The 12,021-nt window shown below is 42.6% G+C and overlaps 1 protein-coding gene across 1 annotated transcript; it reads left to right on the top strand.

Annotated features, from left to right (window-relative positions):
* Positions 1-6,383: 6,383 nt before the first annotated feature.
* Positions 6,384-10,276, top strand: LOC127418035 (N-acetyllactosaminide beta-1,3-N-acetylglucosaminyltransferase 2-like). Its single transcript, XM_051658363.1, has 2 exons — positions 6,384-6,566; positions 7,575-10,276. Exon 2 carries the CDS (start codon positions 7,578-7,580, stop codon positions 8,946-8,948), a length of 1,371 nt encoding a protein of 456 aa, XP_051514323.1. The 5' UTR covers positions 6,384-6,566; positions 7,575-7,577; the 3' UTR covers positions 8,949-10,276.
* The last annotated feature ends 1,745 nt before the right edge of the window (positions 10,277-12,021 follow it).

Here is a 12,021-nt window from a genome sequence, read left to right as displayed (position 1 = left end):
AATGAGTTGCTCCTAAAACCATACAGAGTGAAGTATCAAATCCTTAAGGCCCAAACAGGCTTGGAAAAAAAACACCAGTACAAAAACCTCACTGCAAATTGCTCAAAAATGTTCATGTGTGCACACAAAAGGGAAGGAATGGGAGTACTCACCAAAACAAAACAAAAAATAAACTTTTCAGGCAATAAACTGTCCTTAGAGTTGGTAAAATAACCTCTTTGCAAGACTGTTCAGCCCTTAATCCTTTTAGGCCTCAGATCCCCATTGTAGTATAAAAAACACCCATTGTAGTCCATGGGAAGTCCATAAAATTCATAAGAAATCCATGGTAGTCCAGTCCTGAAAATAAGTTAAATACTTGATTTTGTAAATAAAATGATCTTAAAAAAGGTACCTGACATTTCGGCTTGCAGAGGGATCAACAATAAGGAAGCGGGAAGCGGGGTGGCAGTCCAGGTAAATCAAGCTTTTTATTTAAGCATTTCCAGCCCCACACTCAAAGCACTGGCTTTTCAGCTTCACAATCAAAGTATTGGCTTTTCAGCTTCACAATCAAAGTATTGGCTTTTCAGCTTCACAAACAAAATATTGGCTTTTCATCTTGCAACTTCGGGTGTGTGTCTGTTTCTGACTCTCTCTCTCTCACTGCCATTCTCGGCGGCCTTTTCAAGCCCATCTCCGTCGTCACTGTAACGAGACACAAGTGTTACGTATCATTAATCACCAGGTGATGGCCCTTACTGTTTCCTCTCTCCCCAGCGACAGACACATGACCACGTCCCGCTCCACCTACCCCCACCACCCGACTCAGGCCCGGGCAACGTCCACAACCATCTGTGGCCCTGGCCTATGGACCACCTTAAACTTGAAGGGCTGAAGTGCCAAGTACCAACGAGTGATCCGCGCATTGGTATCCTTCATGCGGTGGAGCCACTGAAGCGGGGCGTGATCTGAATGGAGGATGAAGGCCTGCCCCAGCAGGTAGTAGCGGAGGGTTGATGGCAAGGCACTCTTTCTCGATGGTGCTGTACTTAGTCTCTCTCAAAGAGAGCTTATGACTAATGTACAGCACGGGGTGCTCCACACCCTCCACCTCCTGCGAGAGCACGGCCCCCAACCCCCTCTTTGATGCATCCACTGGGTTTGCGTCAAATTTAGACACCGCGTTGACTTTCCAATAATCAACACACTCTTAGGTACAAGAACAACCGGGCTCGCCCAATCGCTGTGCGATTCTTCTATTACCCCCATCTCGAGCACTGCCTCTAATTCGTCCCGAATCACCTTTTTCTTGTGTTTGGGTACGCGGTATGACCGACTATGCACTACCACTGCCGGTGGGGTCTCAATATGGTGTTGTATGAGGTTAGTCCGACCGGGAAGAGGAGAGAACACATCCACAAACTCTTTTTGCAACCTGGCCACCTCCGTGAGCTGGGATGGCGAGAGGTGGTCTCCACAAGGGACCGAGGTGAATGGATCGGCTTTGAGCTTCACCTCTGGCCCGAGCTTAGCCCTGTCTGGAACTACCGTCGCCATGGACACGGGGACTGCCTCTCTCCATAATTTAAGGAGGTTGAGGTGGTAAATTTGACGTACCCCGCCTCTACCCATTCGTTTAACTTCATTGTCGAGGTCCCCGACTCACCGTGTAACCTCAAAGGGTCCTTCCCACTTGGCGAGTAATTTCGAGCTCGATGTGGGGAGTAATACAAGTACTTTGTCTCCCGGAGCAAATTCCCATAGCTGGGCACCCCTGCTATACAGCCGGCTTTGTGTCTCTTGAGCTTGGAGCAAATTCTGTTGTGACAACTGACCCAGTGTGTGTAGCTTTGCTCGAAGATCAAGAACATATTGAATTTCATTTTTGCTCTGAGTAGGTCGCTCCTCCCACGCCTCCCATATGACGTCAAGCACCCTGCGGGGCAGGCGTACATATAGGAGCTCGTAGGGGGAAAACCCCGTGGAGGCTTGTGGGACCTCCCTGACTGCAAATAATAGGGGGTCCAGCCACTTGTCCCAATTTATAGCGTCCTCGTGTACGAACTTACGAATCATATTTTTTAGGGTGCGATTAAATCGTTCCACCAGTCCGTCAGTTTGCAGGTGATAAACACTAGTGCAAATTGATTTAATCCCCAGCAATTCATAAAGTTTGCGTAGCGTGTGTGACATAAATGTAGTGCCCTGGTCGGTGAGGATTTCTTTTGGAATCCCCACCCAGGAGATAATTTTGAAGAGTGCCTCTGCAACACTGCATGCTGAGATGTTGTGCAGAGGCACTGCTTCTGGATATCGCATTGCGTAATCCATCAGGATTAACACAAACCGATATCCACGTGCTGACCATTCTCATGGCCCCACGAGGTCCATGGCAATTCTTTCAAAGGGGACCTTGATTAGCAGTAACGGGTGCAATGGCGCTCTTGGGGTGGCCGGTGGATTCACCAACTGACATTCGCAGCATGCCGCACACCATCTGCGCACATTTTTATTGCCCGGGCAATAAAAGCGGGCCATTAAACGGTGTAGTGTTCTTTCTTGCCCTAAGTGACCCGCTATAGGATTGTAATGAGCCGCCTGGAAAAGTATTTCCCGACGGCTCCTCGGGACTAAAAACTGGGTTGTATTTTCATGGGTTTGAGTGTCCTGCATCACTCGATACAATCGGTCCCTAATTATTTAAAAATACAGATATGTGAGGGTGATGTCAGGCTGGAGCTGCTGGCCATCGATTACTCTCACTTGGTCAAAGGCGTGCCTAAGGGTTTCGTCACGCGACTGCTCTAGAGGGAAGTCCCCCTCCGGGAATTTCCTTAGGGCGGGAATGCCGGATGATTCCCCTTCTGTGTCATTGTGACGCTGAGCAGACGCGGACGGCCCCGGCTCCGCCTCCCCAGCCATCATGTCGCACATCACACACCGTGTTTTTGGTTCGCAGGACCCATCCACACACAATGCTTTTAATAATCTTTTAAACCCCGGCCAATTGGTTCCCAGAATCAGTGGATGGGTGAGGCGGGAATTAACTGCGGCCTCCACTCTATGCTTTACTCCCTGAAAATGAATAACAGTAGTCACTACCAGGTATTTGTGAACATCCCCATGCACACACCTCACCATCACCTTGTGTTTTGTACCCAAAGCCCCATCATGAACCAAGCCTTGGTGGATCGAGGTTTGATTACAACCCGAATACACCAGGGCTTGGTATGTATACCCCTTAATTTGTACCAGTATCCTGTACACCCCTGCTTGACCGGGGGCAGACTGTGGCGTGTCGGGGATCCGAATCCACGTCTCCACCTCCTTCACTTGACGGCGGTCTTGGATGCGACCCGGCTCCCCACAACTCCGACAAACCGACCCAGGCTTCCCGGCTGCACCCTTGTTGGTGTACACGTCAACCTGGGAAGGACAACGAAGAGGGGTAGGGGAGGGGGCCAATGCATATTGCAGCCCGCGAAGGTGGGGTGCCATTTGGGTGGAACCACTCCCCATTTCCGGGGAGCGGGTGTAGGGTGAGAGGGAGGAGAGGGAGGGGCAAGAGGAGGAGCAAGAGGGAGTGAGAGAGAGATAACAGAACTGCGGCTCGCCGACTTCTGGGTAGGCCGCCATGTGGGCTTTGCCCAGCTGGACGGCGTCATCCACCAACGTGGGGTGATGGCACTGGACTCATTCCACTGTTCCTTGGGGCAGGTGAACGGTTAGCTGCTCCAGCACCATCAGGTCGATAAGATCCTCCATGCCGCACCCTTACTTGGCCAGCACCCATCTATGACAAGCATCACAGAGCTGTTGGGCAAACGCGAATGGGCGGCTGGCGTCACTCAAGGTGAGGGAGCAGAATCACTGACGGTGATGTTCGGGACTCTGGCCAACCCATTGTAGGACAGCAGTCTTCAGCTTGACTTAGTCCAGACGGTCCTCAGCTGACGGTTGCTGCGACGCGAGCTGGGCCTCCCTGGAAAGCAGTGACAGCAGGTGAAGGGCACACTGGGTTTGTGGCCAGCCGGAGGCGGTGGTCGACTGCTCGAAAAATCTCAGGTATACCTCCGGCTCGTCCTGTGGGCCCATCTTTTGGAGCAACAGCTGTGACTTCGTCACTGCTTCCGGGGCCGCGGTGGAGGAACCGCCTGGAGCTAACCAGCTCCGCAAAGCCTGCCGATCCTCGGCTTGGGCTTGGAGAAGCTCCTGGAGGCGCCGTCCTTGCACGAGGAGGGCTTGGTGGTAGGACTCCTGGATGCTGGCGAGGGCACGGATGACTTTGTCCAGTGGTGAGGTGTCCATGGCTACCAGTCTTCTTCCTTATCCGGGTCACGGCACCAGTGTAGAGGGATCAACAATAAGGAAGTGGGAAGCGGGGTGGCAGTCCAGGTAAATCAAGCTTTTTATTTAAGCGTTTCCAGCTCCACACTCAAAGCATTGGCTTTTCAGCTTCACAATCAAAGTATTGGCTTTTCAGCTTCACAATCAAAGTATTGGCTTTTCAGCTTCACAAACAAAGTATTGGCTTTTCAGCTTGCAACTTCAGTTGATTGTCTGTCTCTGACTCTCTCAAGCCCATCTCCGTCATCACTGTAACAAGACACAGGTGTTACGTATCATTAATCACCAGGTGATGGCCCTTACCGCTTCCTCTCTCCCCAGCGACAGACACATGACTACGTCCCACTCCACATGGCTATTTCAGCCTTCATCAGAGGATAAGAAAATGCTAAGTGAATGCTATTTCCTGAGCAGTTCAAAATAAAAAGGAAAAATAACTATTCAAACTCTCTGCTTCTCAGGAGTCATCTGGTCATTGGTCCTTTAGTATGTCCATCATGACTTTCCACTCACAGGGTGTGGCTCTGGCTAGGTTAGGTTTGGAAACAAAAGATGTTTAAAAGTTCTGAATTTACAGACATGCTCTGGCACACATTTTTGTGAAGGACATGCCTAATGCATTCCTGGGAGGAATTGGGGGGTGGATTATGATATATATAGACATATATATTTAGATAGATAGATAGATAGATAGATAGATATAGCCTATATACTATATACTTTTAAAGCAACGTTTTATGTATATATGTATTGCTAAAAAAAAAATTTTAAAACGTATGAAACTTACATGAACACAAAGATTACACTGTTGCGAACCTGACACATTTGTTTAAACATTTATTTTAAAAATATTTTTCATTTTAACACCTCAAATATCCAAATATTTGTCAATGACCCTTTTACGTTATAAAATTTTGCTCTTTTGATTAATCACAAATACGTTTTGGGGGACTGGGTAACTCAGCGAATTGATGCTGACTACCACCCCTGGAGTCGTGTGTTCGAATCCAGGGCGTGCTGAGTGACTCCAGCCAGGTCTCCTAAGCAACCAAATTGGCCCGGTTGCTAGGGAAGGTAGAGGCACATGGGGTAACCTCCTCGTAATGTGTGGTTCTTGCTCATGTGTTGTGCGTGGTGAGTTGTGCGTGGATGCCACCAAGAATAGCGTGGGCCTCCACACGCGCTATGTCTCCGCAGTAACGCGCTCAACAAGCCACATGATAAGATGTGCGGATTGATGGTCTCAGACGCGGAGGCAACTGAGATTCGTCCTCCGCCACCTGGATTGAGGCGAGTCACTATGCCACCACGAGGACTTAGAGCGCATTGGGAATTGGGCATTCCAAATTGGGGAAAAAAGGGGAGAAAAAAAAAAAACATTTTTAAAAATCAATTAAAGTCAATTAGAAAAAAAAATGGAAGTTTCAGCTGAGGTTCTCTCTTCACATTTTGTTTGGAGGGAGAGGCCAGATAGTTGTTGTTTGTAATTAATAGATGTTAAAGTTGTGTTTACACAATACTGTCTTGTGTTAAAATATGATGTAGGCTGCTGTTTGAGACGGATCTTGTTTTCCCATCACTGAACAAATGCACAGCATTCAAAGGCTGAATTTCTAGACAAACCAGAATCACAGAGAGAAGAAAAAAAAAAAAAGAAAAAAAAATCCACTTTGTGATCCCTGAGTTTATATATGCCTATCTGAATGCATATAAATCAATTGTGTGCCACCACTTACCGTTAAAAAATGGTCCAAAAGCTATTTTTTTAAGTGTCTAAGGCCTCAGTTGGGTTTTCTGTAAGAAGGCAAACATTTCAGCAATGATAACCCATCACACAAGTCAAATAACACATTTGACAGGTGAATGAAAGCACAATAAGGAGCAGTCTATCAGAAGATGCATTGCATTTGTAATCGAATCTGATACTCACACATAGTAGTGCGTTTTGCCTATTGTCATTATAATCCTATCACTACAGCTATAATTTGATGACGAGTATCGTGGGCGTGGCCTCACACACACCTGAGTTTCGCACCTGAGAGTGGCGCGGTCGCTTCACACGCTCTGCAAGAGTCACAAGAGTTTACTATAGAACACGGCGGATTTTATTTTTGTTCTTTCTCATATCGGTATTTGGAATCCTGTAAATTCCCGCATACTTCATTGATGAGTGTTGCGGCGGTGTGAATGACAAGCTAAATTCACTGGCAGAAAATTCATCACCAGAACAAAACGTGGTAAGTTTAAAGCAAAGTATTAATTTTAAGCCTCAATGAAATCGTTTGGCTTTGTACCAATCAAGTAAATAAATAAATAAATAAATAAATAAATAAATATAAATACAGAGAAAACGAATATAATAAAATTTTCGCTGTGGTTTTACACATTTAAATACAATGTTTGCCTTTTTAATTGTCAGAATGAGACAAATCTAAACGTTTGTTCTTTTGTAGGTAAAAAAGTATTTTTTGTAAGAATTATATATTAGTTTAATTTTAATAAAAATATAACTATTCTTTTTTAAAAATAGTTTCAATTAAAAAGTAGAACTATTTAAAAATAAATTATATCTTCATTTAGTTTTAATAAAAAAAAATTAAAACCAAAATATTTAAAAAATGATAACGTTTTCCATTTTACTGTATATTATAGGCTACTTCATTTTATGCTAAATCATTTTTTGAAAAAAAGTGTTATTTTGTAAGTATAGTTTTTTGCAATTAAAAGGTAAAAATATTTTAATATAAATTATGTCTTCATTTATTTCTATCAAAAATAAAACTATACTTATGTATAGTTTTTAATTACATAGTAAAATGTAATGTTGTTATATCTTCATTTATTTTTTTATTAAAAATAAATAAAAACAAAACATGAAAAAAAAATCATTTTGATGCTATATTATACTAGATTTCATTCTAAATCATTTTATGCTGTATAGTTTTACTCTATAAAGGCACTATTTTATATATTACATTATTTTATATAACATACCCTTTCAAAATTAACCATGGTAAACAGCTTCCGCCAAAATACAATTGTTAAAGCTCCTTTATTTATTTATGACATTGCACACTATGATTACCATGGTAAATGGGTTGCACTAAATAATATTTAATTACAAATGTACTAAATTACCTGTTACCTGATGATGATATCTGAATTATCTACTGTAATTATTACAGTAACACCTGTCTTGACCTAAAATGAATTTGGTGGGTCAGTTTTATTCGTTCTTTCCTCAGTATATGGCTTCATGTTTGCGTCGATATTGCCGCCGGATCCTGTGTTGCTGTTCACCATGCATGCTGCTGCTCCCAGTCTACCTCTATGTCACAATGGCTTTGTTTTTTGCCATGAAATACAGCACACCTATCGGTGGACCCACCGTTTATTCTGTGCTACCGCTACGATTTGTTGCCAGTGGGCTTAAACACTCCAGCGATCTGGCTCCCCACCCTGAGAAGTCCTTCTGGAAGACCGAGCTAGAAAGTGGAGCACTATGGAACTTTATCCAGCATGTCACAGATCGCCAGAATAACCCAATCCTGAGGCCTGGACTGGCTACTTCCGCAAACCTCTCCAGTAATTTGGCCACAGGAAAAGGGACTGGATGTTCTCCGGATTCTGAGATAATCAGTAAAATTCCAGATTACTCAACTCTACCAACCCTGATGAAAAATTTTGTCACCGCCATGCACTGTCGAGACTATCCGCTAATCATTGCCCCTGAAGATGTGTGCGACCACGGACCGCTGGCAAAGATTCGGGCTCCAGTGTTGCTCTTGGCCATCAAAACTCAGACTGCGAACTTTGAGAACAGGGAAGCAATAAGACAAACTTGGGGGCGTACAGGAATGGTAAGGGGCCAAGGAAGACAAGGACTTGTTCGCAGGGTCTTCCTTTTGGGGAAGACCGAAGACTTGCATACTGAAAAGGAATTACAACTAGAGGCTAATGAATATGGCGATATCATCCAGTGGGACTTCATGGATACTTTCTTCAACCTTACACTGAAGGATGTGCTGTTCTGGGATTGGTTCTCAAGGCTTTGCCCACATGCCCACTTCATCTTTAAGGGCGATGATGATGTCTTTGTTAGGATGCCCGCTGTCCTGGACTATTTGCTGAAAGAGGAGGAGAAGGCTGATGAAAGACCCTCGAAAGAGCCTACGCAGCCAAATGAAATGGAGGGGTTTGTTGTAGGGGATGTAATAAACAATGCAATGCCGATACGCTCTAACGGGACTAAGTACTACATCCCGGAGAGCTTCTACAAAGGCTTGTACCCATCGTATCCTGGTGGAGGAGGAGTTGTTTACTCCGGTTCTCTGGCCCATAGGCTTTTTGAGGTGTCACAATGGGTTCACATATTCCCTATTGATGATGTGTACCTGGGCATGTGCTTAAAAAGACTAGGGGTCTCCCCTATCCACCACCCTGCCTTCCTCACCTTTGACTTCCCCAAAGAAGAGTCCAAGGATCCCTGTGCAAACCACACCATCCTCCTCGTGCACAAGCGCAGCCCAGCTGAAATGTTCAGACTTTGGAATGAAACGTCGATGCCCAGCTCCAAATGCAGAAATGCAACACTGAGAGTCAAACCTAGAGTTGATTGACTGAAATGGACTAAATCCAAGTCTCAACAGGTTTTTTTGTTAGACTAATGCAAGTTCTCACCCAGCAGGTTTAAATGACCTGTATTTAAATGACAAATGCTCATAAAGTACTGTATGTTGTGTGTCTTAAACCAGCTATTGGCTTACTTCCTCAAAACTTGAAAAGCTTTTCTGCTGTTATGCATTGCATGGTGTGTTGTATTAATTTTGAGTTCATACTTGAGGCTAATTGCTATGTAGTTTTAAATCTTTGTAACATTTGTTTTTATTTTTTTATCTTTGAAATCATTTTGCTGCTTCACAAAGGGGTTATAAATATTGTACTTTTATAAAAATATGTGTTATAAAGTTATCTCACTTCTAGTTCTATGGGTCAGTTACTAGATGCTCATTTTTTTGTCCGGATTTTTAAACTTATTCAGAAATACACTAGAAATGCAGTTCAAAGTCTATTTGTAAAGCACCAAACAGATCAATATTTAAGTCCTTTTTTAATATAAATTCTTCTCCCGGCCCAGTAGGTGGCAATATGCTCAATTAATGTAAATCACCAAAAACAAAATAATGTGAAACTGAAAGGGGAGTTTAACAGTAAAAAAGGGCATAAATATTGATCTGTATCTCACCACACCTATGAACATTACATTTATATAGCGCTTTTCTAGACACTCAAAGCGTTTAACATAGTATAGGGGGAATCTCCTCAACCACCACCAGTGTGCAGCATCCACCTGGATGATGTGACAGCAGCCATAGTGCACCATTATGCTCACCACACACCAGCTATTGATGGAGAGGAGAGTTTTAGAGCCAATTTATGGGTGGAGATTATTAGGAGGCCATGATTGATAAGGGCCCATGGGATTTTTAATGACCACAGAGAGTCAGGACCTCGGTTTAACGTCTCATCCAAAGGACAGTGCCTTTTTACAGTATAGTGTTCTCATCACTATATTGGAGCATTAGGACCCACACAGACTGCAGGGTGAGCACCCCCTGCTGGCCTCACTAACACCTCTTCCAGCAGCAACCTTAGTTTTCCCCAAGAGATCTCCCATCCAGGTGCTGTTGGGCAAGTGGTGTAAAAGTCTCATTAAAAGCTGAAATTCCTGAAAAAAGAAATGTTGGCATAAGTAGTTTGGAATAGTCTATTATTATTATTTTTTAAATAAGCAGTGAAACAATTTTGTTTTAAAATTATTAATATCTGAAAAACATTTCTTCACTAAATCAAAGGCAGGTGTTGTAAATTACATGCAGGTAGCCAAAATGATTTTCAATGATATCTGATATTTTGACATTTTTATGAAAAGACACATTTTATTCAGGTCAAATGGAGTAACCCTAAAAAATGTCTTGAAATATTCATGATATTTGTAAAAAAAAAAAAAAAAAAAAAAAAAATTGGTATATATATATATATATATATATATTGGTAACACTATGAAGCCTATATTTATAATGCATTTGTAATGGTTAATAATACGCCTTATAATATGTTATAACTTTTCATAAATAATTGTAATCACAAGTGTAGTACATTATTACCTATTCATAGTTATACCTCCGGTTATTTTGCATTATAACATGACCAACATCAAATTTTATCTGCAGAAGTTATGTGCTATATACACCGATCAGCCACAACATTAAAATCACCTGCCTAATATTGTGAAGGTCCCCCTCGTGCCGCAAAAACAGTGCCAACCTGCATCACAGAATAGCATTCTGAGATTATATTCTTCACAACCCAATTGTACGGAGTGGTTATCTGAGTTACCGTAGACTTTGTCAGTTCGGACCAGTTTCCGTCCACAGAACTGATGCTCACAGGATGTGTTTTGTTTTTGGCACCATTCTGAGTAAATTCTAGAGACTGTTGTGCGAGAAAATCCCAGGAGATCAGCAGTTACGAAAATACTCAGACCAGCCCATCTGGCACCAACAATCATCCATGCGATTATCTAATCAGCCAATCATGTGGCAGCAGTGCAGTGCATAAAATCAAGCAGATACTGGTCAGGGGTTTCAGTTAATGTTCACATCAACCATCAGAATGGGGAAAAAATGTGATCTCAGTGATTTTGATCATGGTATGATTGTTGGTTCCAAGGCAGGCTGGTTTGAGTTCAGTGCCAAGTGCTCAGACACAGCTAGTCTCAAAGATGCCCAAATGATGACTTGGGCCCCCTTTCTCACCTGACTTAACCTATTGAGAACCTGTGGGCCCTTCTCAAACGTGAGATTTACAGTGAGGGAAGACAATACACCTCTTTAAACAGCATTTGGGAGGCTGTGGTTGCTGCTTCAGCGAAAGTTGATCGAGAACAGATCAAGAAACTGACAGACTTCATGGATGGAAGACTCATGGCAGTTATTGAAAGAAGGGTGGCTATATTGGTCACTGAATATTTTTGAAAGGCCAAAAATTTTGTAATTTTGTGTTACTTATTTGTTGCACCTACTCTAAAAATTGAGAATAAACAATTGAGTTGGGAGAAATTATTTTTGTAATTTAGTTGCCTAATAATTGTGCACACTTATTCCCCTGAGAAAGACAAAACTCACTTTTTGTTTGTTAAACATTCAGGTTTGAGGTTCAATAACATTTTGGATTGTCTGAGAGCATTGTGTTTGTTCAACAATAAAATGAATCCTCAGGAATACAATTTGCCTAATAACTGGGCACGCAGTGTATATATATTTTTTATTAAGCCTATGTTTGACTTAAATTATACCACTGGGCAAAATTACATGGGGAATTTCTTAATGTCTCAATTTTTCATTGTGAATGTGTTCCTTTGTATTTTTATATCACTTCCATTATATAAGCTTGACTTACAATGTAAAATTGTATGTTACAATTTTTATGTTATTGCTGTTTATAAAAAGACTTTGCTTTTGAAACATTCACATTTTTAAAGTGAAATTGGAGATTTATGGTCAAAAAGGACTTAAACGTTGATCTTTTTCTCACTCACACCTATCATATCTCTTCTGAAGACATGGATTATTTTTATGCTACCTTTATGTGCCTTTTGGAGGTTCAAAGTTCTGGTCACCATTCACTTGC

The sequence above is a fragment of the Myxocyprinus asiaticus genome, chromosome 27, assembly GCF_019703515.2.
Source record: "Myxocyprinus asiaticus isolate MX2 ecotype Aquarium Trade chromosome 27, UBuf_Myxa_2, whole genome shotgun sequence".
Classification (NCBI taxonomy): domain Eukaryota; kingdom Metazoa; phylum Chordata; class Actinopteri; order Cypriniformes; family Catostomidae; genus Myxocyprinus; species Myxocyprinus asiaticus.
Note: the sequence above shows the minus strand (reverse complement) of the source record. Positions and strands in the feature narration are given on the sequence as shown.

Bases quoted from the DNA above. Each gene is read 5' to 3' on its own strand.
- LOC127418035 (XM_051658363.1), top strand. From the start codon at position 7,578: ATGGCTTCATGTTTGCGTCGATATTGCCGCCGGATCCTGTGTTGCTGT.